General features: G+C 38.5%; 1 protein-coding gene across 11 annotated transcripts; it reads left to right on the plus strand.

Moving 5' to 3' along the window:
* Positions 1-459: 459 nt before the first annotated feature.
* Positions 460-26,072, plus strand: BCLAF1 (BCL2 associated transcription factor 1). 11 transcript variants are annotated; one of them, XM_061378284.1, is made up of 14 exons: positions 460-593; positions 6,347-6,485; positions 7,541-7,614; positions 9,644-9,767; positions 10,634-11,539; positions 12,982-13,653; positions 13,758-13,927; positions 16,641-16,746; positions 17,655-17,739; positions 18,446-18,621; positions 19,745-19,925; positions 23,564-23,710; positions 25,324-25,533; positions 25,681-26,072. In XM_061378284.1, the coding sequence occupies exons 4-14, from the start codon at positions 9,664-9,666 to the stop codon at positions 25,684-25,686; spliced, it is 2,763 nt and encodes a 920-aa protein (XP_061234268.1). In that variant the 5' UTR covers positions 460-593; positions 6,347-6,485; positions 7,541-7,614; positions 9,644-9,663; the 3' UTR covers positions 25,687-26,072. The 11 variants fall into 11 exon arrangements, with proteins under 11 accessions (XP_061234268.1, XP_061234276.1, XP_061234274.1 ...); XM_061378292.1 differs by having other exon boundaries at positions 13,507-13,653; XM_061378287.1 differs by lacking the exon at positions 460-593 and adding an exon at positions 842-1,069.
* The last annotated feature ends 1,598 nt before the right edge of the window (positions 26,073-27,670 follow it).

Below are 27,670 nucleotides of genomic sequence, written 5' to 3' on the forward strand. Positions count from 1 at the left end.
CCAGTGCATTACTTTCCCTACTCAGGTAACGGCAAACCAGCATATGCCTGCTTCCCATTTCAAGTGCCTTTATCCTCCATCAGTTGCTTTTGAATGCGTTGGAGTCATTATCCACTGAACTTAAAAGCTCAGTTAAAATTGTGCCTATACACCTTTCCCAGCTCTTTTTTCTTTTGTAATTTTATACTTGTCTCAGAAATACTATGCAATAGCATTTAAAAAATAAATCAGCTGTGTAAAATTTGAGCAGCGTCACTTCGTGTTACTCAAGCCCTAGCCTGAGTGTTGTACTTTTCAGCAGACACAGTAATACCTTTGTGCACCAGACGCACCACAACCCTCCGCTGCTCTTTCTCGGTGCTACAGCAACCCCGACCTCGCTGCTCCCGGCTGCTGTGCTGCACCAGGGCGATTCGCGCACATCTGCCGCAAAACCGGCTGCAGTAAAGCGCCGCAGTTACGCGCCCTCCTTCCTGCCGTGCGGGAGCATCTGGCGCCAATGCCGCTGGACGGTGGTCCGCCCGCTGCGCCCCGCCGTGCAGACAGACCCGCCCAAGCAGCTCTCGTGGATGGGCGCGCACCCCAACCCACAGGTAAGCGGGCCGTGGCCAGGGGCCCGACCCCTCGGATCACTCTTTGATGGGGGAGGTAGAAAGTAAAAGACGATAGTTTTAGTCGTGGTGCTTCGGAAATAGTCGAGCTGCAGCCGGTGGGGCACGGAGCGCACAGCCCCGGGGCGGAACGTAGGGCAAGGCCCCTCCGCTCACCCCGGGACACGGGCACGAAAGGGAGGGGGGGCGCTACCTGCCGTCTAGTACCAGTATGGCGTGCCGCCATCTTCCTTGCGGATAGCTACCCAAAACCAAGATGGCGCTGGGGCGGTGAGGGGTGCCGGTGTTTTCCCGCCCAGGGCGGAAGTGACGGCCCCGCGACGGCAGCCCACCTCCCGCTCTCTATGGTGGTTTTTTTCTTTTTCCCTTTGGGCCCCGCGTCTTTTTCTCCGGTGAGACGGGAAATGGCCGCCGAGCCGCGATAAGGGAGCGGGGCCTCCGGCAGTTCCGTCATACAGGTGAGGAAGGGGTGAAGGTGACGAGGCCGCAGGGAGGTTTTGCGGGGCGGTGGTGTGCGTAGCCGCGGCAGAGATAGCGGGGGGAGCAGTTCCCCCCCACTCCCCTGTCGCGCGGCCGCGCCTCCCGCCTCCCCTCCCCCTGTGCCGCGCGGTGCCTGCGCGCCGTCCCGCCCTTCTCCGCCGCGTGACCTCGCCGCTCCGCAGCCATTATTCTCGGTGTCCCGTTCCCCCACCCCGCTATTACTTCCTCTGTGGTGGCCGCGCCAGTCCCCGGGGCGACGGGCACAACCGCTGCCCCGGGGAGGGGCCTTGCGGCCGCCGACACCGCCCTGACGTGGTTGTCGCTGCCGCCTCTTGGGGGAGTCGGGCCGAGCCGGCGTCGCTCCTCCGTCGGCCTGGACGGCGCCCTGGGGAGCGAAGGTAGGAAGGGAAGAGGCGGCGGGACCCAGCTGTGGCGCTGGTTCGCGGTTTCTGGAAGCCGGGCGCTGGGAGGTGGAAGGTGCGGCCTGGTCCGCTGGGCCTCCACCCTGGCCGGCCCGGTGGGCAAGCTTTACGCCCTCCCTGTGGGAGACAGGCCTGAGGAGATCGCCGTGCAGCGATGGTTATGGGAACAAAACCTCCCCGTTATGCTCGTGGGTGTGACTCCGGGAGGGAAACGGCGCTGGGGTGAAGGGATGTTTCCCGGTGATGGATCAGCCTTTATACGCTCGTTGGAGGAATTTCCCTTCGGGCATGACTGCGGTTCAGGCGCTTGTGCCTTTAATGATGTGCTCGGGTTGCCTCCCTGCGCCTTAACCTTCCTGTTTAGAAATGCCTGCATTTCTAAATGCAGGTGAGGGGCTGGAGTGAGTTTTATGCCCCTTTCCGAGAGGGGAGGGGCTATTGTGTTCCCGGTGTTGAGCGTGCTGTAGTATACAACCGTTGCAGGATCTTGTCCTTTATTTTTTGTTTGCTTTGTAAACCGTCTACTTTTTTGCCTCTGATTTTCTTTTAAAAATCATATTCTCTTTTTGTGTGTCATGGTGATCCTTTACCGAGTCAGTACAACTTGTCACTTATTTATCTCGGAGATAAGGAGATGCCGCAACACTAGCAGTTAAATTTTACTACAGAAGGACGCGGGGGCATGCAAAACAAAGGAATTCTTGACACTGCAAGTAGTCGCTGCTTGAGTAATGTTTGGTTTATTGCAAGTATATAAAAATGTCTCTTAGAATAGTTGTGCTCAGTGTGGGAAGGCTTGTTCCAGGAAAATGCTGTCTAGCTGTTGTCTTTCTCCTCCTTTCTCGTCTTTCTCCTCTGATAATTTCATAGCTTTAAGACAAAAGTGGGGGAAATATGAAGTAAAGGCTGTGGCTCAAAGTTGCACTCCATGCAGTTTGTTGTGGAAGGCAGAGAAGGAATTGCTTCTTCCCACTCATCCCTTTTGATGTTGAGTGACAGGCTGTGCTGAATGGCAGGAAGAGATTTAGTGTGTTACATGTATCAGTACCTGGTGCAGGACTGCCTCTCTTCTGAGTGCTGGGCCCATGGCTTGAGCAATGCTTTAGTGGTCCTGACTGTGGAACGGATCCTCAGGTGAAGGCTGTGGTTGAGGGGATCTTTACTGAGCGATGTAGGGGGAAGCATTTACCATGGGGAAGGGCTTGTTGCCATTGGGGATGCAGAAAACTTGGCGTGATTGTAGGAATTCAGGAAGGGTCAGCATGGAACTGTTCTTTGAAGTTCTGGTGTATGTATTTGAATGGATTAGATTCAGGCTGGTTGTCAAGGAGAAATTGTGGCATAGGGCTTTGAGGAGTGCCAGAGAACATTTGGGGTTTGTTTACAAGTAGTGGAGATAGGTGAAGGAAACTACTGAAGAAGGTGAGCCTTTTGATTACAGCTGTATCCAGTTTATCTATGTGAGCGTTTCTCCCAAAGGTATTCTGGAAAAGTGCATTGCTGTCTTGTTCATTGTGCTGGCACTTTCCTCCATGCAGCCTTGTAGTAAATGGGATATGGGAGGTGATGTGGCTGAAGAGTCAGCTTTGTCTTTCTGTCCAGAGTAGTGAGAGTGATTTTATTCTGGGTCAGTTGACTGCCCCAGCTCACCAAGCACGTATATGACTATCAGCCTTGGAACAGACAAGGAAGGGAAGATAGCCTTTTCTGCAGCATGCTCATAGTTTGTTGCAAAGAGATTGTGGAAACTGCCTGTGAAGGGCAGTTGAAAACACCGTGTTTAAAACAAAAAATTACAAGAATGGCAACCCAAAACAATGTGTATCCAAAAGCATGCTAACTCCTTTTTTTGTATTGACAAAATCCTTAGAAATATTCACTTTGACTTCTGCGGTTTTAGTTAGAGGAGAAACATGCTTTTGTTTGCCGCTGGTATTACATAAAAGAGGAGCTAACAATCATATGATGGCTTTGCAGAGCTGATTTCACTACTACTAAGATGCTGGGTTTTGACTTAATTTGCAAATATTTTATATTGTTTTCTATAAAGAAATGAATGAATTGGGGAAAAAAGTCCTTTGTATATTTTATTGTTCCAGTTGACTTTTCATGCTGTAATTCTTAAATGAGTCTGTTTTGTTTTTGTAGCTGTGTGGGTATTATGAAGATAATAAATAGCAAGAATATAAAATAGAGAGAAAATACACTTCCCAGCTCTTATTTGTAGATTCTAAGATAGTTTGGGCATATTTGCTGTGGCATTTGAGTATTTGTGGGATTCTCAGCTACTGATGATCTGAACAGCATGGGTTTGCAGTCAGTAACAAAATGCATTTTGTCCTGTTTGTGGTATGCCACTGTTAAGTCTGTAATGCTTTAAAAAAAGTGTGGGGGGGAGATAAAGGGTGAATGAAAAAGTATAGCAGATGTACAAGCACTCAACAGATGCCTTACACTACTGTAAGTAGTAGACTGCCTTTTTTTAACTCCATAGGTGTATTATGAGAGAATATTCAAATTCTGTGGGGATTTCGTGAAGATTGTTCTGTCCTCTTTTGTTTTGTCTTCATTGTGTAATCCTTGTTGCTTTTGAAGCCTGAATCTTTGAATGAAAATGCATTTTGGCAACAGCTTGTGAATTACTTTAACAAGATTTTGATTTAAATCTTTCTGACAGCTTTCAACTAATGCTTAAGCAAGAGAAAAATGTAGAGTACTAAATAACTATGAGGGATAGCTAAAATAATGGAGCTAAGGGGAAGCATTGTTTTGCCAGTGTAAATCGGTATAACTGTGCTGAAGTGTCTTCAGAAACTTCCATGTGTTGTAGAACTTTTAAAATGGCTTAACAGATAAGTTGCATCTGCAGTCTGTGTAGTCTGAGAAAACTTTGTCAGTGGTGTAAAAAGGACTCTTAAAAATGTTTAAAAGGAATTTGAAACAATTTTTTTTTTGTCTTCATTTTTCTTTTGAACATAGCAAATGCTAACAGTGACATTTACTTTCTCATTATTGTGTTGATTGTGATGGGATAAGCCTTATTCTATTGTATATTTTGTTTGCTTTTTTTTATTACATTTGTTGTCTGAGCCTTATTAAAGGCACCCAAAGATTTTGATACTAAGTCATTAAGAAACTTATCTTGACTGTCTTTGGTCATGATGTGATTCACTGTCTGACAGGTAATGGACTACTCATTTCTCAATAAAGTCTAGGTTTCCATGTTAAGGTTTGGTTCTTTGGGCACGGGGGGGAGGGGCTGTGTGTTGTTGGTTTTTGTTCTTGGGTTTTTGTTTTGTTTTTAAGCTACTTGTAAGTACTGATAAAAGCTTATTTTTCAAGTTTGTTGCTGCTGGGGGCTTCACCAGGCTAGTTTCAAGGAAGCTAAGACTGCAGTGCTGGCAAAAGAAGCAGTCCTGTCTGGATGCTATTGCAGCTTCCCTGTGTTGGCCCAAGCATTTCTGGGACTGCATCATAAACTGTGTCAGAAATATCATTTGTATTGAAGCTAATCCAGGTGGTCCATATGTTTTTCTAATGCACTGTGTGGCTGCAGAAATACTTGTACTGGCATAAGGGAGCTCATAATCAGGTATGGGAGGAAACAAAGGATAGGACAGGTGGGATTGTTAATTTAAGATAGGAGTGCCATTTTATTCTGGTTTAAAATAATATGGAGCTACAGCAGCTTCCTCTGTAATACCCACGTTTTCTAACACAGGAGTGAAGTCGTTGAAAGCCAAGCCCTAAATACGGGAAAAGCCTTTCACATGCTTAGGGCAGAAAGCATGGGGAAAACCAGCTTGTTTGCAGAAAAGCATGTGGTGTTTCATAGACCATGTTCCTGGAGGTCATGGTCCTCTTTCAGAAATACTCAGTGGTAGAGATGTCATCTTTTTTTCATTGCCCTTACTTGACATGGTGTAGCCACCACAGACGGACAGTGAGCATGAGAGACTACAGGGGGAGGCTGTAGGTCATTTTGTTTAACAGCATGAAACAGTATTTTGTAGATGTGATGCTTTTGAAAGAATGTGGTGGTGGTGGGTTGTATCCCTATGTACTTCTATATGTACCATTATTTTCTAAATTAATTTTAGTAGAGGTCAGCAAAATTTTAGATTCTTGCATGTTGTAAGAACATTTACACAGACAAACCTTTATTTGAAATGCAGCTGTCTAGTCTTTTAATTCCTAATGTGAGGGTTTGGAAAAGGGGGTTTTGTGTGTCAAGCTTTTAACCTATTTCAGTTAAATGGAAATAAAAGCTACAAGTAGTTGAGTTTTTTATTCATTAGTTCATGTTTTTTATTCAAAGCTGCCTTTTTTTTTTTTTTTAATGTTATATCCATACTTTTCTGTAAGGGGGGAAAAGAACGTTAGTGAGAAGGATGGCGAATATATTCTAGCTGCCAGTGTTGGACATGGTGTATCCAATGGCTGCTGAAGGGAAAAAAAACCCACAGCAAAAGTGTGGCTGCTTCTTGCCTTCACCAGCTGATGGAAAAGATTCCTGAAACTGCAGAACTGACTGACAAGAGGTTAAGCTGTGGTAGTTTAAGATCCTGTTTTTTGCCTAGAGGTTTTAAAAGTGACGTAACTATTTTGTTATAGATCCCCAAGATCTAAAGACTTGTCTAAATCAGGATTTTAGATTTCAGCTAACACCAGCAGACTGTTTTTAAAAGTCAGAAGTAGAGATGATGTAAATACTGATTTAAAATCTCAGACCAAGCTTCTGTTTAGCTGAAGTTTATGTTACTTTTTCTGTACTAGACTTCTGAATGCCTTAATTAACCTTTGCTAGCTAATACCGTCTCACCTTTTGTCTAGACAAGATCTGAAATGGTCCGATACACTACTGTGCTCCTTCAGAGACTCATGCTTGCTGATGATGAGAAGTAGAAACTTAATCTTATTAAGGCATATGTTTTGTAGAAATTGGAAATATCTTGGTCACTACTAGTGAATGGTAAGTGGACTTTTGAAAGCAGTGTTTATGAACACAAGTGCTACATTTTTTCTTTTAGATTAAGAAAACATTGAGAGCATCTATGAACAAGTGTGAAAGTGTCACTTAGGAGCAGTGGATGCCTTGCAGCTTTGGCTTTAATGAATAAATTGTTGACTTAAAGCATTTCTGGGAGATCCTTCTCATCTGTATTGAACTGGAACAAAATTCTGAGTTGCTTTACTGGAATTGGAAAGCGTGCTTTATGCTGAGTGAGGCTGCAAATGTACGCATAGTCTTAAGGCTTTGAGGTAATTAAAAGCTGAGGCTATTGCAAAGTTTGTACATTTGAGACTAGCTTCGTTATTACAGTTATGCTCTGTTTCTGTATACAGGTAAAAGAACTTCTTTTAAAGGAGTTGTTGGTTATTTAAGTACACATTTCACACAAGAAGGTATAATGGTATAAATGTTGCAAAAGAAACCTAAAACTTGCACTGTTGTCCTAAGTCCTCATCCCTTATTTTCATTTTCCTTTTTTTTTTTTTTTTTCTTTCTTTCCTCTCAAAAAAAGATAGCTTCAGTTATTGTGAAGCTGGATGTTAGAGTTCCAATTGTTCTAACAGTTTGCCACTGTCCTTTTTGCTCCCTCCTTCTGGCTGTGTGCTGTTCTTTCCCCCATAATCCAGCTCTGGCACTTGTTTGGCCCTTCATTAGGCCAGTTCTGTAACTTAGCCATATGAAAGTGATTTCTTGGTGTCAAGAGCTTGCACACTGAAATACCTGAAGGGTGGCAGGGCTGTTGTGGAGGTAAGGATAATGTGTAGTACAGCCCTGTAAGCAAGGCTGAAGGAGTGATTGTATATGGAAGCGAAGTAGGATTTGCCCCTTGGCAGTGGCTAGCTCTGGAACTGCTCCAGTCTTAACATGGAGCTTTGCTGAGTCCAGGAGTAAATTTGCCAATTCATGTGTTGTCTTTTAGTGATAAACAGATTAACCCATATAAGCAAAAGATTGTACCTGCCCTTTAGTAAAAATCCATGTCTTTGACAATCTCTTTTTTATATGTTCTATAGGGATCAATATTGCTGAAAGCACAAATAGAGAGCTTTGAAATAATTGCTTCATTGGCACCACCCGACGGTTTCAGGTAAGATTAACTTAATTGTATTTTGAAATGTTCTGATTGTACCCAACCATTTAAAATGAGAATTGATTTTGTTTTCTTAAAATCTGTGCTTGCGGTAAGACACGACAATATATGAAACTTTCTGAAATTAGCTTCTCTCTTGTAAAGGTTAACTATTACAGTATGTACATATTTGTCGAATGTAGAATGCAAATGTATAAATATTATTGTTCAATACAAGGAAAATGGAACAATTTCCCTTTAAAGATAAGATTTGGTTGTATTATAAACTTACTGTACGTCTGAAGTTTGGCCTCAAAATCACTTGTAATAGCAAAAAACCTGTTTTTTGTATCACTCTCATGTCTTACAACAGTTTAAAGCCTTTGCATTTACCTTGCCTATGAGTAGATAACCGTAAAGATTATAAGCCATCTTCTGTGAGTTTAATTGAACACAATGAATTAGAAACCATCTTCTGAGTATAGGTTACACAAATTTGCTTTTTAATAGAAGGAGCCAGTAAAAGACAGCATTCAACATCTTACTCTTCTCTGAGGTAAATATTTCTTTTTCGTAGTTAAATGGAAAGATAGTTTAGGTTAAAATTGATTTTTTTTTTCTTCTGGGTTAGTTTCAGACGAGGTTACATCTCTTTGAGGCTATGCAAACTCTTGTGCTGCTGTGGTGGCGGAAGTCATCTGGGGCAGGAGGGACTAGTTGATAGGGGACAGATTGATCTGCTTGCTTCTTTTGGGCTCTCTTACAGGTTTCTAAAATCTCTGATTTTTTTTTTTTTTTTAACTTTAAGCTCCAATGCTGTTTATTTGTCTTTATATAATACGTGTTACCTTGGGTGATATTTCAATTATGTAAAGTACCTTGTGACAGAAAGTGCTTATTGCATTGAAAATAAAAGCTCAACGCAGTGATTTTAGGCTTTCATGCCTGTTTACACTACAAAAGCTGAATGTTTGGTTTTCCCATTTTTAATTATTACGAAGTTATGATGATTAGAGGTGCTAAGCATACAAAGGCCTGAAATTGTGTAGTCACTTATTCGCAGTTTATACTCAGGTTGTCTAATGTGACTGCTTTTTTTATTTGCTTTTTTAAGCTGTACAATTTCAAAAGAAAATTGTAATGGGTCAAAGATTTTTATTAATTAAATTGGGCATTTTTAATCACTGATCTGAAAAGGAAAAGGTTTGTATGTTTTTATGGTTAGCACTAATTCTAAATACCTTATGAATGTACATAAGAAGAAATTACGAGTTTATTTTTTTAAGACTCATTGCTTTATAATCAGTTGTAGTTTTTACAGCTTAATTTGAGCTGTAAAGTGTAGAGTTCTGTAGCAAGCCATGTTATTGAAGTAGCCGTTAAAAACTTCGTTTTACATGTAGTTTAAAAAGGGAAGTTAATCTAGAAAGATGCAGGATGAGCATATTGACCGGTGGAAAATCGGATCAGAGTGATTAGCTTTAGTATGTGTGGTTAAGAGAAATAATGCCCCTGGCTGAAACCAACAACTGCTGTACAGAGCACTTCAGGGCTTTTTTTTTTTTTTTTTCTTATGTAAAAGGTACATTTTAGAGGATTGTGAAGTCCCCTCAGAGAAAGACAAGTGCATTAGAAATGCAAGGAAACTATAAACAATGCAAACAGCAAGGATTTTATTTAAAATATATAAAAATGTGTAATTGTCCAAACTTATTTCTTGCCTCAATTTGCAGAAATGTTGGGGTTTTTATGTTGCTTCCTCTTCTACAGGATCATTTGCAATTAGATCTAGAAAACCTTTTGCTGTTATACTTTTATCTTTTCAGACAAACCACATAGACTGTAGCTATGTTAAATTGTTTAATATGTGGTTGAGTTTTCCATGTGTTCATATTATCTTCAAAGTTCTTTGGTTTAGGAAATGTTATGTCTCTTTGTAACCTCATTTTAGGATATAAAAATTTTGTTCATTTATGATTTACATGTACTCTAAATAGTTGCTTCCCTTTTTCCACCCCGTCCCCTCACTGCCTTTTCTTTTGGTAAGGAGTATATCGACTGGGAAAAATGGGTCGATCTAACTCTAGATCACATTCTTCAAGATCCAAGTCCAGATCTCATTCCAGCTCTAGGTCAAGATCCAGATCACATTCTAGAAAAAAGAGATACAGGTAAGTTGATGTCTTGCTGCATGGAAAGATGGTTTAGTGTATTAGTTGTTGTCTGGAAATTATTTTTCATTTGCATGATGCCGTGGCAAAAGTGAGCCTGGGTTTTTACTTCATTTTAGGCAGTAGATAAATTCTGCTTTGAGTGTAATTTCAATTACTTTGTTTGTTTAATACTTGGCTGTTTATTCCCTTTTCCTGTATCTCAAGATAATTTTAGAATGCTAATGTTTCTTCATGATTTGTGGCTTGTTTGGTTCTTACTTCCTGTTTTCTGTCTGTCGTATTTTTCACTGTGGTTTGTTTGTATTTCTCATGCAGCTTTTCAGATCTGGAGAACTTAAGGCTTCAGCAGATAAACTTTGCTGTATCTTGTCTTCTCAGTTGCCTCCACCCTCTTCCTCGTCTTTCTTATTAGTGGACGCTATCATCTTCAATAAAAGCAGTGGCTGAACTGAATATTTACTTCTGCCTCAGCTGCTGTTCACAGTCTGACATATTAAACAGGCGGTCATGTAACTTCATGTTCCAGGCTGTGAATTATGGTGGTTGGCGAGCTGAATGCCATGCTCTAGAGTTATGATAATCTCTGATAAAATGGCAGAGCAGGCCACCAAGGCTAGTAATGTCTTAATTATGCGTTGCTGAAGTCTAAGTTTCACAGTGCTTAGAAGTATAGATACATTTATTCATTTATTATAATCCTTTGAAACAAATAATAAACAGATTGTAGAAATTACCTTAAGACTGTTAGTCCGCTTCCTTTACCATTCTGTTTGCATTTGAGAAATGTAGCATTTAGTGTCAAGGCGCTTTTTGTTTTTTAACTCTCCAATTGTCAGATATTAATGTTTGCTTTCTAATTTTAGTTCTAGGTCTCGGTCAAGGACATACTCACGATCTCGCAGCAGGGATCGTGTTTATTCTAGAGATTATCGCAGAGATTACAGAAATACTAGAGGAATGAGACGTCCCTATGGTTACAGAGGAAGAGGTAGAGGGTATTATCAAGGAGGAGGTGGTAGATACCATCGTGGAGGTTATAGGCCTGTCTGGAACCGAAGACACTCCCGAAGTCCTAGGCGGGGCCGTTCACGTTCCAGAAGTCCAAAACGAAGGTCTGTGTCTTCTCAGAGATCCCGGAGCAGATCTCGTCGATCTTACAGATCTTCCAGGTCCCCAAGGTCCTCTTCATCTCGTTCTTCATCCCCATACAGCAAATCACCTGTCTCTTCCAAAAGACGTGCGTCTCTGGAAAAGCAGGCAAAGAAAACTGAAGGGGCTCCTTTGCAAGATAGCCCCTTGAAAAATAAATCACAAGATGAACAGAAAGATACATTTGAACATGACCCATCAGAGTCTCTTGACGATTTTAACAAATCATCAGCAGCTTCTGGCGACATTTGGCCTGGCCTTTCAGCATATGATAACAGTCCAAGGTCACCCCATAGTCCTTCAATTGCCACCCCACCTAGTCAGAGTTCATCTTGCTCTGATGCCCCTTTGCTTAGTACAGCCCACTCAGCAAAGGACACACCTCAACATTCCCATTCCATTCAACATAGTCCTGAGAGGTCTGGCTCTGGTTCTCTTGGAAATGGTTCTAGCCGTTATAGTCCTTCTCAGAATAGCCCACTGCATCATATCCCTTCGAGGAGAAGCCCTGCAAAGACAATCCCATCACAGAGTGCTCCACGTGAGGAGGCTCGAGCACGGTCATTTTATCCTGAGGGTGGTGATCAGGAAACTGCAAAAGGTGGAAAGTTTATGAAAAGGTAAGGATTAAATTATAAGCTTAATGTTGCCTTTTTAAAGTGCTCCCTGTCATAGAGTTTAGGCAAGATCATCACTGTGCCTTGGAAAACACCATATGGAAGGAATACTGTGGAATAAATATTACTAATTTTAGTCTGGCTGGAATTTAGCTGGAAACATGCCTTTTCCTCATAAGATGCTTCAAATTCTTGACTGTCAAGCTATTGGAGATAGGGACATGTATCTTTGAGGAAAAATTGGTTTGTGCTTTTCCTTTACAGTGTATTTTCTTATGCTCCATTTAGTGTTAAGAAAAATCTTAATTGGAATAGTGTGTGCATCAGATTTGCTTGTTTGATAAAGAATTCTGTTCAGGTATTTTAAAATTTTAATGCTTTGTGTAGTTTGAAGTGCAGATTTTTTGGAAGTCTAAAAATGCACGTGATACAATGATTTCTTTGTTAACATAAACAGCATTGATTGCTAATTGTGTGGTGCAACTTTGATGCCTTGACTTGTATTATTTATGGAAAAGGGTAGGTCTTAGAATTATGTTCCAAGAATACCACTGATGTGAAAGAATGACGTATTTAAAATCTAGTGTGTATTTTCCACTTACCATAAAAGTCTTCAACTTGCTCTTAAAATGTTTGATACAGTAGTAACTTTTAAAAGTTGAAAGAATCTTACTGACATTACAGTTCCTTTCTAATGTGACTTGTACTTCACTGGATTTCTCATAAAATGAATTGCAGAGCAAAGCTGTGACTGTGCTATATAGATTTGATTGTAGGTTTTAAATGAATTTGTCCAGTGATTTATTATGTAAAAATGCATTGCTTAGAAGATCAAAAATATTACTTCCTCTCAGTTAGATGTGCTGGAGTCAGGGGATGTGTTAAGACATATGTGAAAATAGAGCATGGTGGCTGAACTAATTAATTGGTGTGTTTCTGTGCTTAGGAGACCTGCCTTCTAAAGGTTCCTTGCTTATACACAAATAGTGAATGCATTAAGCCTCTTTAGACTTTGGAATTCTTTTAGAAATGTGCAGGATCTTGAAAATAATTCACTTTTAAAAAATGGTATTCCTTTAACTTTTGCACTAAAAGAAGTAAAAAAAAAATTGCAGTCTGAATTACCGCATTTCATTTGAATTTGATGGAAAAAATGCTGTAAGAGAAAATGATTAAGAAAGAACCAACCACTAGCTTTTTTTTATAAACTCAAGCAGAGAATTTCTGTGTGTTCTGTAGAAAGGCATTATATTCTTCAAATGCCTCCAGTAGTACATAGATGAGGCTGGGCACAGTGTTAGTGGTGTGCGAAGTGTTGCATGCTGAAATTGAATTGCTCAGAGGAATGTATTTTCTTCTTGGTGTGGGATTGACACAAAAGAGGAATGCAATGAACTGGAATGAATGCAATCCAGAGTTACCAGTCTCTTCTTTGCTATCCACAGGTACACAGATGAAGAGTCTAGAGTATACCTGCTTGATAGGGGTAATACCAGGGAGAAGGAGGCCCAGAAGGAAAGAGGATCAGAAAAAGGGAGGACAGAGGGAGAAAGGGAATGGGAGGAACAGGAAACTTTAGATTTTTTCATTGATAAAGAGCCTGGGAAAGAAAAGTTTAATGACTCTGAAGGGGAGGACACTGAGGAGACAGAGGATTACAGACAGTTCAGAAAGTCTGTCCTGGCAGATCAGGGTAAAAATTTTCCTACTGCATCTCACCGGAATGCTGAGGAGGAAGGAGCCAAATACAAATCTAAAATACCAATCAAGGGCAATAGAGAGAACGATGGATTTAGAGATGAGAAAAATTATAAGCCTAAGGAGACTGGCTATGTAGTGGAAAGGCCTAGCGCAACAAAAGATAAGCACAAGGAAGAAGACAAGAGTTTGGAGAGACAAATGATGAAGAAAGAAACTCAGTCACCTGAGCAGGTAAAGTCTGAAAAGCTCAAAGAACTCTTTGATTACAGTCCCCCTCTACACAAGAATCTGGATGCGAGAGAAAAATCCACCTTCAGAGAGGAGAGCCCACTTAGGATCAAAATGATAGCCAGTGACTCCCATCGTCCTGAAGTTAAACTCAAAATGGCACCAGTACCTCTTGATGATTCCAATAGGTAAATTATTCCACTTTACAGTGTGGTTCTCCACCTGCCTGCAGTGTCATTCATCCTTATTTAAACTAGTGGTTTCTTTGTTTCTCTCTTGTTGATGCGTTTAGACCTGCTTCCTTGACTAAAGACAGGCTGCTTGCTAGCACACTTGTCCATTCCGTCAAGAAGGAGCAAGAGTTCCGATCCATCTTTGACCACATTAAGTTGCCACAGGCCAGCAAAAGCACGTCAGAGTCATTTATTCAGCACATTGTGTCATTGGTTCATCATGTCAAAGGTACGTGTTCAGTTTGTTGTACCAAATACATGTTTGACAACTTCATTTAAGCCTGTTTGCTGTCTCTAGCACAGGAAGATTTCAGCAGTCTCTTAATGTTGATGTAGTCAGATTTTCTTCCTTTTGAGGTACATGTAAAAATAATTAGAAAAATAATTGCCACAAAAGCTAGTGTTAAAACCTTCCAACAAAACACAACAAGCTGTGTAGAGGCGTAATAGTGGTTATACAGTATTTCTGGATAAGTTTTTGAGTTAAGTAGCATGTGAAGTTTGAATATTTGCAGTGTATTTTAAACATACTACATCAGTCTTATTTAGTTTTATTTTAGTGGCTCTACATGCAACTTTATATAAAGTGGTGTAGTGTGGATTGACAGGTGTCTTTTGCACTGTCAGTACAATGGCATTCCTTTTGGAGCACTCTAGAACTCATTTCCAGGTTCTTACTAGAGCAGGTTTTTTGTCTCAGTCAGATTTAAGAAAAATTGTGCTCTAAATCACACTAAAATACAGTGTGACTTTTAATTTTATTCCTTTTTTACAATATTGTGGTGCTAGAGCCAGGAATTTCACTTACAGGAACTTGGCAGTGGCTAAAGAAAATGAATTATACACTAATTATACATGAATTATACACTCCATAAAATGAATTATACACTAATTCGTGATTTATCAGTAGTGGCTGCTGCTTAGTATAAGCAACTCCAAAAAAACCCCACAGCCAACCACCACCATCACCAAAAAAACCCTAACCCCAAGCCCCAGACCATCAAAGTGGATCCGTTTCCTTTAGGCTCATATTTCGTCAAAGTTTTCTGATGGGAGAGACTGATAATTCCCTAAAATCCAGTGAGGGTGTCTGGAGAGTTCCTTAAATGCTTTTTTCCCCATCGATTTACTTTATTTCACTGGGCTGTTGTCTTGTTCTTGTGTTTAATGTACTGAGATAATAATGGAAGAACTTGATGGTGAAGGTAATTTTGCCATATCATCGTACAAAGAGGGAATGTGAAAAGACTTATTTAAGTGACCAGTTTCAGCATATCTGTCTCTAAGCATTGTTTTTTAAGACACTTTAGCTTTCAACATCGCAAAGATTTGCGTGCTAAGATTCCAGTGAAACCCTCATTTTGTTGGCAAAATTCAGATTACTAAGGTCACATGATCTGCATTTTTAATTAATTATAAAGAAGAAAGTAATAGCAACAATAGATTATGATAACGTATTAGGTGGAGAAAAAAAATCTTATTGGGACACCTGTTTAGAGTTTGTTTTGAAAGCGTCTATTTTCCTGATGTAAAGAGATTTAAGGCTCAATCCAGTGAGAGTTTCTGTAAGTTTTTGCTTATATGGTACATATGTAGACTGTAGGTGAAGTAATTTTCCTGAAACTCATACATGCTGATCACAGTATAGACTGGTTTTCTGTAAACTCTTGTATGTTAAATACCTGGTAAATGTAACAGCTTAACAGCCTGTCTGGTCAAAGTTATTAGAATATGTACAGTTACAGTTGTTTTTGAAAGCGGAACTTCTCTTTAAGTTTCAAATTTACTGTGGTCTATGATCAGATTTTACTAACTCTTGACAAATGGAAGTAATGTTCATTGTTGGTGTGATGCGACCAGTCTGAACAGCTCTTTATTACTGTAGAGCTGAAAATGCCCAGTGATGTTTTCTTTTTCATTGTAACTAGGTCCTGGAATGTGTTTTGAAATGGCAAAATCCATGTTACAAAAGTAAAATAGCTGTTGAAAGATACAGATGCCAAACAGGCAAAGTTGAACCTTCTGTCTTCCTGGCAAAAATGGCATAAAAACAGAGTTGCTAGCTCAAATTCCTGTGTTTGGTGGAATTATGATTGAGGCACTACCCTTGTAGTGGCCGTTTCAAGTTTTAATGGTTGGTTATGAGAAAATACTGGATGCCGGGCGGTAAGTTGATACAGATGTATGTTGACTGTTAAGCAGATAGCTTTCTTCATATGTAACATTTCATAGCTCATGACTTTATGTATTTCTATATTACGTTTGAAAACATATGTTGAGCTGGTTTAGAAACTGAGTTTTGCTGATGCTAATTTAACTGTCTCTAAAGGAAGGGGAAAATTTGTCAGTTGTCAAGTTTGCCAAGGTGCCAGATGTTTAAATGAATTTGTTTACGTATAGGTGTGTTAATTGTTTTGGACTGTTTATCATCACAGCTTCAAATTAAGAAGTTGTATTCCTGTAAGAAATGACTTGTTAGGTCATTTGTTTAGTTATTGAAGCATATATTACTTAAGCATTAATTGAGAGAAGACACTTAAGTTAAAGATGAATAGTAGAATGTACTTAACTGCAAGTATTCATGACTCAAAATAACTTCATTTTCTCTTATGGACAAAGTATTACTGTTAAGAAATTGCTCCTTTCTTTTTCATTAAAGAAAAATGTTATTGAAAATGCAAGTTTAATTTGTAAATTAGCTTGAATTAGATGTGATACAGTAATGGCATAGTTATAAGTAGACTTGCAGTGGTGCTGTGCACTGTTACTTTGTTTGGTTTCCAGAATGTGTAAATATAGGGAAAACACCACATTTGCTTGTCCTGATAAATTTATTGAAAATACTTTGTTTCTTGCCTGCTACTTGCCTTTGTCAGGAGTGAAATACATGTCAGTTGAATTAAACTAATGAAACAGTGTTTTTTTTCTGTTGTAACCAACAGAGCAATACTTCAAGTCAGCTGGAATGACCCTAAATGAGAGGTTCACTGCATATCAAAAAGCTACTGAAGAACACTGCACCCGGCAAAAGAGCCCAGAAATACATAGGTACATGTTAACTCCATATGTAGATGCTTTGTGTTTCAGATAATATCTGCTATTACTTACTTTGGGAACCCTAAATAATTTTTCTAATCCTTATGGAGTAATGTGTCAATTTCTGTGTATATACAAATATCAGAAAAACCCACCAACACCCTTTTCCCTAAAAGAACTCATGTGAGCCAAGTCTGGCTTCACCTGTGGCTTTGTAGCAGATGTCTCCTCTACCTGTGTATCTCATTTGGGATATATTTACTTTTCTCACATGCAGTGCTCAAATTGAGGGGCATATGTCTTGAAGATGAAAAGAAGCTCTGTACAAGCATCTTTTATTCTTCAGTGTGAAATGTTCCATCTCATACTACTTTAGGGTTTTTTGTGTGTTAATTTACATCAGTTTTTTTGAAAACTCATGAGAGCCTGAAAGATAAGAAGGTAGGCATGCAGATACAGTTTCTGAACATGCTTTATGATGCAGTGTACTACATTTGTGTTGCATGTGAGGGTATATTATCTCCATAGTCAGTATCCAACTTTACAAGTTTCCTTAATGGTTAAGTATTTTTGACTTTACAGCAAGTTATTGTAGCATTGATGTCAGCTGTGGGAATCTCAACTGGCTGCATACACTGATCTTTTGAAATAACTGATTAAACGTTTCTTGCATCTTCAAGGCTGTACTTCAAATGTGAAAAATCAAACTGCCTGTTTGTGTGTTTAGCATTTTTTACACAAAGCAGAACCAAGGTTTTTAGTTTTTAGTCTCTTTTTTTTCTGATGGTGGATCTTTATATGCAAAAAGTTTGTTGTAATGCAAAAATGGCTTGTTTCTCAGTTTTCTATGGAAAAGAAATGTCTGAGGCCATGAACAGTCACATACACACATGGCAAGACACTTTTTATTTTACATTTAGGAGGATTGACATCTCTCCGAGTACCCTGAGGAAGCATACCCGTTTAACAGGTGAAGAGAGAGTCTTTAAAGAAGAAAGTCAAAAAGTAGGTTCCAAGTAAAAGTCCCATCTGTGTATTTCTAAACTTAATGTATTTTGTTTCCCTTTAAATCTGAACTTGTTTGTTTGTGTATAAAAATGCAAAAATAATTATTTATTGTCTTTATTGTCTTGCATTTAGAACATTTTTTTTTCCCTTCCTTTGGGTAGAACTTGTTACCAAGAAGCCAGTTTATGTAGCATGATTTTGCTGTATTGATAACGTGGCATGTAAGGTCAAGTCTTCTTCCAACTTTCTTCTTGGACATAACTTGATCATTTTCGTGGTACTAAGCTGCCAAAGAACAAGGAATAGAAAGGGTTGGGGGGAAGCACTGAGGTGATGAAGTAGTATGGTTGAATTACAAAGGCACTTGCACTCTGTTAAATCAATACACCAGAAGAAATAAACACTTGAATATTCTCCTAAACCATGTATTATGGTCTGTCTGCATGAAAAAACAGATATCCCGTTGGCTTGATGGGAATGCTTGTTTGAAACTGAAATTCTTAGCTGTTCTTTTTTTAGATCTAGCCATTGCATGTAAAAGGCGTTCACTTAAAATCAGTTTGTCTGCTGAAGAGTTTGTTGAAAAATAGGTAAATTCTATCATGCTTTTTTGAAAATAGATGCACAGCTTGCCTTTTCATTCAGCTCCTTTTCTGGATGTTTTATTTCAAAATTTTGTTCCAAAATACATATTTGTTTACAGGGAGATAAAAAATTAAGGTGCGATTCTGCTGATCTTCGGCATGACATTGACCGACGTAGAAAAGAGCGAAGTAAAGAACGAGGAGACTCAAAGGGTTCCAGGGAATCCAGTGGGTCAAGAAAGCAGGAGAAAACTCCCAAAGATTACAAGGATTACAAATCTTACAAAGACGACAGGTAAATATTTGAAGTCCGTTTATAGGTTTTTAGCTTCTAATTAGCCTTTTGTAATTGTAAGCTTAATTGCTTTCAATTTTCAATGTATAATGGAACATTTAAATTTAAACAATTAAAATTATTTGTTTTACAGCAAATATGTATTATCTGTCTTTTACACGGCTTATGGTGGATGAGGACAAAAACTTTGGAATAGCAAGCTAACACTGAAAAAAAAATGACAAATTAATCTGTCCTATTATCCAGGCTACATCAGGAGGTTGGACTTCAATGCAGTACATTTCTATAAACAGTTTGTGTAAGAACTTTGGTTCGTTATGCTTGATTCCGCACTTTTTCAACTCATAACACCCAGAGTATGAGAATCTTACTGATACTTAAGTTTTAATATGGGTGAGAAGGGGAATTGTTATTTTTATCTAAAGCCAGTGGGCTCTTCTTAAGAAAAAAATTTTAGCCTATCTCAGTGGATACTGTGTAGCAGTGGTAAGAGTTACTTCAGGTATGACCTTCTTTTGAATAGAATATTAAAATCTTGTAATTCGGGTCAAATTAGTACCACTATGGGGTTAGTAGAAGTCTTGCTGTAGGAATGTTTTCCCCTGCTTTGTACTGAATATACAATGAATTTTTACTTATGCTTTCTGTTTCCCATTTACTTTCTGACTTTGGTATCCACATTATCTTCCACTGGCTAATTCCCTACAGCCATCTATGTAGGGAAGCCCACACCATATCTTCTCAATTGTGCAAACTGAATTGTGTAAAGTTACTGTAAAACTGCCTTCAACTTCTGATTTTTTTGCCTCAGAAGAAAGGCAGATCTTAAAAGTAACAGAATCTCTCCATGGCATCAAAACATAGAAAAGCTGTATTTGCAGTTTGCAGACTGCTGCTTTCCAACTCACTAGCAATAAGACACGTTTAGTGCATTGGAATGTATTAAGAGGAGGCTGGAAAGTGGAACTATACTGCAGCTTAATGCCTGAAGTACGTAACATACATGTGATTTTATAAGCAGAAGGGGGATAGTTTTTCATAAAAGAGACCTGTTTTAGTATAGCATGTTACAGACTATCTAGTACTTTTAAAATAGCACACAGTGTATCTTTTTATTTTTCAGTAAACAGAAAAGAGATCAAGACCGTGCTCGGTCCTCCCCATCTTCCTCCCCATCTTCTTCCTCATCCAGCTCTCGAGAAGAAAAGGATTGCAAGAAAGAAAGGGATGAAGAGTTCAAAACCCACCACGAGCAAAAAGAATACTCTGGTTTTGCAGGAGTTAACAGGCCAAGAGGCACCTTTGTAAGTTGCTCTCTTATTCTTACCTAGGCTAGACTGATTTCATAGCAGTGATTTTTGAATTCCTTTATGTGGTATACCAAACCTGGAAAGTTGTTTGGTTTTGTTTTTTTTTCTTTCCCCCCAGCGCTCCCCAGTAGCAGTTAATTGGTGTGCAAATGCATTAGTATGCCACTAAAGACCCTAGCTAAGGGTGGGAAAAATTATTTCTTGCTTCTTCCTTGCTCTTTAATAATTATATTGTTTCTTAACAGGGTCTGAAAAATTACCTTTCTGTAAATATGAAATCCTGTGATCTGTTACCTCTTAACTCCATGCAGTTTCTGTCACTTTCCATGTCACTTTGTTTGGTTTTACCCTCCTTTGTCTGTGGTGCCTGCACCCTGTTAAGTAACGAACGGTACATATCTAAAAATGTACATCAACTTTGAAACAGCTGTATTGAGGAGAGGAGATGGTATACTTGTGGGTTGTTTTGTTTTGTTTTTTTTTTCCCCAGTGTTTCTTTGGTCTGGAGTAGCCACAGTGAGCATGAAAGCTCATTAATTTAGCTCTGGAATGTGTTTTAACATTGTGATTTGGAAAGTAACACATTGACCACACAGTCTTAAGAAAAATCTTAATGTTAAAACTTCCATATTAATGTAATTACTGATTTTTAACTGAGAAATGTAGAAGTACTAGGGAAGACTAGAATTCAATAAAGGAGGCCTTGAAAAGATAAGGAACACTTAACAAAAAACTAACCCAACCTAAAAATACCAAACCCACACCAAAAAAAACCCAGTCAACTCCAAACCAAAACACCTATACAAAATAACTCACACGCACACACGAAATAAAAGCCCTTAGAAAACCAAAACAAATAGGGGAAAAAAAAAAAAAAAGAACAGTGTTTAGGTGGTGGGAAATCTGCCAAATAGACTTATATAATGGGTAAGAGTAATTTTATGCTTTCATAGTATTTCCTTCATGTAGACTATAATTACCACTAAATAATGCTAAAAGACATTGACAGCTATAAATATACATTGAATTGTTTGTAGTAGTGTAAAAACTTTTGAACTGCGCATGAGGGTTTCTGAAATGCATGTGGGGTGTGCAATGCTTGAGTTAGGGTTTGAATCTTCCAACTAAAAAGCTTTAGCTACTTAGAAGAAAATTAAACATTCAAAATTTCTAACATTAAAAATGCAGCATTTCCTCTCGTCTTGTTAATTTTTTTCAATATATTTATACTAAGGAGCGTCTTTGTGGCATAAATATATAAATCCTTGCACGGTGTAGTCATCAAACAGGGCAATATCATCATAGCCTGGAGGTATATGAGCTAGTGGCACTGAGTTAAACAACGCAGAGCTTAAAACCCCTCTCCTGTCAGAAAATTTGTAAGTGGTGTGGTGGAAGCCTTACTGCTTTGTAGAAACCAGATTGTATCCATTTGGAAAAAGATGCTACTTTACATGAAATTTAAGTAGATATGAATTGGAAGTTTAATAGACTTCTAATTTAACTTGTGGTGACTGCCAGTTCTGACTATGCAGTAACTGGTTAATGTTCCCTAATGGAAAATACATGGTCACACATAAGCTTATTGAAGAAACTGTGCCTGGACAGGAGACTCGTAAGTAGGCCAACCTGTTGAGTTACTCAGATGTTCTCTTCAGGGATACAGGTTTGATAGCACTGAAATATACAGACTAGCTAGTGCAGGGATTTGTTTGTAGTTTAGGCTAAGAGTGGCTGCATTCCAGTAAATAGTGCTTTGCCTTTGGAGTAGATAAAATGCTCTGGTTGTGAATCCTTCCCAAAGCAGAAAGCCTTGATATACTTGGAGAGATAGGTTGGTCAATGGAGGAGACTTTTAAGGTAAGCTGTCAGTTTCATGTTAAATCAGCAAAGGTTTTTTCACTAACACTTGCTGCTAGTTTTATAGTATTTAATTCTAGGTTTCTTACACATAAAACATAAATAATTTTAAAGTAGGAACACAGAAATAAGGATGAGTGTTCTAATGGCACTGTCATTAGTATCCAGCTCCTAAAGAATTTTGTTTTCTGTATAAAAGTTTTCCTATATAAACAATTTTTTTGTGTGTGTGATGGTCTTTGCACTAAGTAAGCCCATAAATATAACATCATAGTAGATTTCACATCCTGTAGTTCCTTGCCTGAAACATGACCTGGTGGGGAGGAGTATGTCAACACAGTGTTAAAGAAAGTTGTAGGTATTTTCCTTGAAGGGAATCTGATCATAGGACCTAACACCAGGAAATGCTCATCCCTCCTTTTTTAAAATCCTGCCAATTTCATCTCTACATCCTTTTTTTTTTTTTTTTCCCTAGTATGATATTTCTTGGTGTGCCCTAATTTGTAGAGATTCCAGAGCTATTTGAAATAAAGCATGTAATATTTCCTCTCTTACACAGGTGGCGTTTTGATTTTGGTAATAGTCTGCCACTTTCCAGATGATTTTCTAAGCAGGGTTTTGGATGTTTTTGTTTCTTACACACTTCCCCTCTCCCACTCTACCCACCCACCTGTTTTTGATAGGTCTTAAAGAGCCATTTACAGACTGATTTTTAGCCTCTTTGATTTCAGCATACTTTTAAAACTGTCCACCATAAATTCAGCAGTAGAAGTGCTGGAGCATTATGGAACTACTTATTTTTAATAAATGAAGTTAATTTGCAGCCATATTTTTGTCAAATTACTCTGAAGCCCCAGTTCTGTCTGTTAAACTAGACTGTTCATGGAAATTGTGTTCTGTAGGAACTGTACGTTTTAGCAGTCTATCTTCCAGTCTTATCTTCCCAAACTAGACTGTTTATGGAAATTGTGTTCTGCAGGAACTGCAGGTTTTAGCAGTCTATCTTCCCAACCTAACCTTTGTGCTCTCCTTGAATGGAGAATATAAACTCTCAGTTAATGTTTCCTACAAGCTAAAAGTATACATGCTGAGGGGAATGTATATACTGCTTGGTGTATTCTGAGTATTTTCTTTGTTGCTGTAAGACTTTTCAGCGTATCATTTTGAAGTCCTCTTAATTCGTTATAAAGCTTAGGACACAATTTTTCACTTCAAGCATTTCTGCTCTGTATAGTACATACTGTTGATTGTAATAAAGAAATTGTTCATTTGAAATATTTGCCTAACATACATTTTTGGATGTTGAAAATGAGCAACACAAAGTGGCTATTTATTTGAAAACTGCAATGTTTGTATGTATTCTAAAATCACTTCCTCATAACCACTACGACTGACTCCATAAATTACATTTCCCCCTGACAGTATTATCCCCTTTTCAGTCTAGTTTTTGTTTGTTTATGTCTGTGAACAGCTTCAGAAGCTTCTTCTGACCCCTTGTTGCAACACACTGGTTTACCAGCAGTCAAGGGAAATTTCATTTTGGTGGTTGTGGGTCAATTTATGTCAAGAACTCATGTGTTTCAATTAAGTTGAACAGAATCATTATTTCAAAGTGAATGCTTGAATAGATTAAGGTAACACACCAAGTTGAAAATGGTTTTACACTTGCAGTTACTGTAATTAAGCACAGAAAGCTGTTTTCAGTAATAGAGAACATGAACTCTTCTTTGTGGTTTTATGTAAATGGATTAAATGACATCTTGGTTAATCAGTTTCGAATTAGGGGCAGAGGAAGAGCCAGAGGAGTCTTTGCTGGAACAAATACTGGTCCCAGCAACTCAAATACTACTTTTCAGAAGAGACCGAAGGAAGAGGAATGGGATCCTGAATATACCCCAAAAAGCAAGAAATACTTCTTGGTGGGTGTGGAGAACTCGATACCTTATGCATGCTTTTGTTTTTTCAAACTTTCTACAAGTGTAGAACTAGCATGCATGTACAGACAGGGACTTCAGTTACATAAATGTGAGGATAGCAGGGTTATTGGGGAGTGCCTAGTTTTGCAGCTTTTGTGGTGTTTCACAGCAGGCTGTGGCAGTAACTGAGGCCTGACACAGAATTCTTGTCCAAAACCTTAATCAGTGATTGGGGAAGAAGGCAGATTTAGACTAAAACTACTGAACTTAATTTTGAAGGGAAAAGATTTGTGCTGTGTTTTTCTGGATTTGCGTCTATATGGCATTCGAGTTTTGTTTGTCTGGAAGTCTGCAATAGTGGAAGATCAGGAAAAGCTGACAATATTTGTGGATGTATGTAGGCTGACTCTGTTATTAGCAGTCCTTCTGTTATTGAGTAGTGTGATAGCCATATAAAATCACCTTATTTTGCATTTTCCCCCATCTGGATTATGAAAGAAGAAGGACTGTTGATGTAACCACTCAGTAAGTAGTGTAGTATGCTGAACAGGTAGCTTCTGTTCCAGTGATTTCCTTAACAGTGCAAATTTCTGAGGATATTGTTTCACTACGGAAAATAGTTAAGTAAGGAAGACTAGACCTTCTCCTAAAGCATTATATCTTGTCACATATATTAACAGTTAATCCAAGAAATAATGCAGTTACTATTTGGGTGTTTGTACAAAGAGTTCTTCTCTGTCTCCCCACATTTACATAAACACTTCTGATCTGTAACCAGAAAGATCTGATAATCTGTTAATTCAGAAGTTCTGTGATAGCTAGAACAAGTAATTGTAGCTATTAAAATTTTTCTTATACCTAAAAATGTGTTTTTAATAAAAAGCCACCCATTAACTATTCTTAACGTGTAATTATTAATAAACTGCTTTATATAGGTGTGGTATGTGTTTAATAGTTCAGATTTCTTTCCAAATCACAAGTAAAAAGAGCAGATGTTGAAGCAAGTGTACCTCACTCTTCTAAATATAAACCTTTTTCATACAAAATAATTGTCTGTAATGCTTATGTAGTGCATAGGATGATTGTCAGAAGATTAACCAAGCTATGTAAGCTTATATTTGGTAGCAAGATAGCAAAATTTAAGCTAATGAACCAAAGAAACTCAAATGTTGTTCATGTCAGATTTGAACAGTTTAAACTTCATTTTCCCTGTGTTGTGCAGGTGAAGCAGGGTTTCTGAAAACTGCCTTCAGTTACCTTCCCTTAATAAGTATGAAGAATTCTATCTCTGCTTTGAAGTAAAAATAAGAAATCCTAGCCCATTCCTAGAGCTTCCTTCTTTAAAATCGCAAATACTTTATTCTCAAAGCTAGTTACTTTATTCTGACTGAATTGACAAGTAGCTGATTTGGTGCTCACAAACATTTGAGTAGGTCCAGAGCTGATAAGGGCTCTTCAAACAATTTATTATGATCTGAACTGTTAAAAACTTCTCTTAATTGTGTTTTGTTTGTTTGTTTTCTATGTATAGTATAAATTTAATAATAGAGTACTAACATTAAAGGGTGTACATTTCAGAGGTATTCTGACTTTGTTCTTTGTCGATACTATTATAGCATGATGACAGAGATGATGGTGTGGATTATTGGGCCAAAAGAGGAAGAGGCCGTGGTACTTTCCAGCGCGGCAGAGGGCGTTTTAACTTCAAAAAGTCAGGTAGCAGTCCGAAGTGGACACATGACAAATACCAAGGGGATGGAATTGTGGAAGATGAAGAAGAAACAATTGAGAATAATGAAGAAAAGGACAGACGCAAAGAGGAAAAGGTAAACAGTTCAGTGAATTGCAGATTAGACAGTTTATCTTGCAGTATCTCAGGTAATTGTGTGTGTATGGGGGAGTGGGTCATGTTTAACATGTTTTGGAGTTTGGGTTATTAACATTTTACAAGACTGTTTTCTTTCTTTCAACAGGAATAACCCTAGAAGAAAGTTGTAGCTGAAAGAGCAGCTCTTGCACCACCCACCCAACATTTTTAATATGTTTTTTGTTTTGGGGTTTTTTTTTTGTTGTCAAATGAATGTAAGCGTTTTACTTAAATTTTACTGTTGGAAAGTAGTTTAGAGGGATTGTTTTTGTTTTAAGCCTTTAGAAAAAAAAATCTTGATATAGTAAACTATGTTAATGATCGTACAGGTAGAAAGTAAAATATTTGTAACAACTTTTAAGAAATTTTACTGTTTGTTATATGCAGTGTAATTCTGCTTTGTCCAAATACATGGTCAAGTACAGCTCTAAAAGTTTTGATTCTCCCCTATGTCTGTGTTTTATTCTGAAGTAAACTTACAGTTCTGCACACCTGAAATCTTGGAGCAGCATTTTTTATAAACTGATTACTACTTCTGTGTTGCCTCTTTGTAAGTAGTGTATTTAAGGGTAGTTATCCAGTCACAGTAAGCATAAGTACAGATAGTTGTGCAAAAAAAAAGCCAAAAAAACCCACCACAAAAATCTCTCAAAAGATAAAACAAGATAAATTAAAACCTGAATCAGTAAAGATACTTCAGGTACACTAAACAATTCTGTAAAGTGTGAGCTCCATTACAGTGCCCTGGAATGGAATACCTTTCTTTGGTATTCCATTTGATAGCAGGTGTAAGTTTGAAGTTACAACTCAGTGGTAAAACTGAAGTTAGCAAAAGGTGTGAGAAGTGACACTTACTGTGTTCAACGCTGATTTTTAAGTAGGTGTGCTTCTAATATTTTTGTAGCCGAAGTGCAGAAGAAACCTACAATTGTTCTGGTTGATTGGCTTTTTAGACAAAAGCAACAAGCCCACAAACTTAGTTTAGCGGTAGGCACACTTTTAGCCTACAGAATGTTAAAGATGACAGTAACACACTTGAATTACCAGGACGTTTCTCTTTCTCAGTCTGCTATAGATAGAGCAAATCTTAATATTATATGGAGTTAAAAGTCTAATTGTTCTTAGTTTCCCCTTGGAATGGCATACTGCCCTTGAAAAAAGGGAGGGGAGGTGGGGAGGAGAACCTTCGGTAGAGGTGTTTGTGTTAAATACATAGATATAGATAGATGGATAGATATAGATACATGTATATGTATGCCCTCCTATGGGCTTTACTGTTAGGGAGTAGTTAACCAGCTGCCCTATCCAAATTAAATTCTAGAAGGTAGAAAAATGTAGTACTGTCACCCTAACTGTAGTTGAGAAAACTGTATTTCAGATCACACTGGTTTGCCAGCATCTGTAGAAAGGGAAATAGGAGTAATACTTGACCTCCAGTAGTACTTACTGAAGGGTCATTCCTGCCTCATGTTTTGGGAGTTACAGGCAAACTACTGTTGTTGCAGAACTTGGTTTTACACATACAGTGTATCTTTTAATAGCTGTTTGGAGAGTAAAAATTATTATTCCTTGGACTTGGCAAAGCTCACAGAGGCTTTATGTATGTTAAATCAGAATAAGCAAGAAAAGGAACAAAACAAACTTGGCAGCAGTGTCAAAGTTTATCCTAATGAAGTGAAATTTAACACCAGTTTGAAACTTGACAGAGAAGACCAAGATACATTTGAAATATCATAACCTTAGGACAGATAATCTGTATCATCTAGGTCAAATTGAAGGTGGACTGCTGTGGTTTGTTTGTCATAAGGCAATACAGTTCCAGCACAATGAGACAGATTCAAGTTTTCCACTGCAGTTGAATGTCCAAGAAAATCTGTCAGAGATTGCTTCGACAATGGCATTTAATCTTACAGACTGGTCTGTAGCTTTGTTATCCTGAATTTCAGTGCAGTTCAATAAAAATGCCATTTGTTGATTACAGAACACATGGTGACAGCCATAAATACATTTAAAACCTGCTTAAGATAATCTAGGCAAAGGTGTAAGGTGCAGTCTGTCAAGAGATCTACAAGAAACAAAGTGAGAGTTGGAATTAT

This window comes from Neopsephotus bourkii, unplaced genomic scaffold, assembly GCF_033783945.1.
Source record: "Neopsephotus bourkii isolate Nb327-2 ecotype Australia unplaced genomic scaffold, CSIRO-AGI_Nbou_v1 NB_1765, whole genome shotgun sequence".
Lineage (NCBI taxonomy): Eukaryota > Metazoa > Chordata > Aves > Psittaciformes > Psittacidae > Neopsephotus > Neopsephotus bourkii.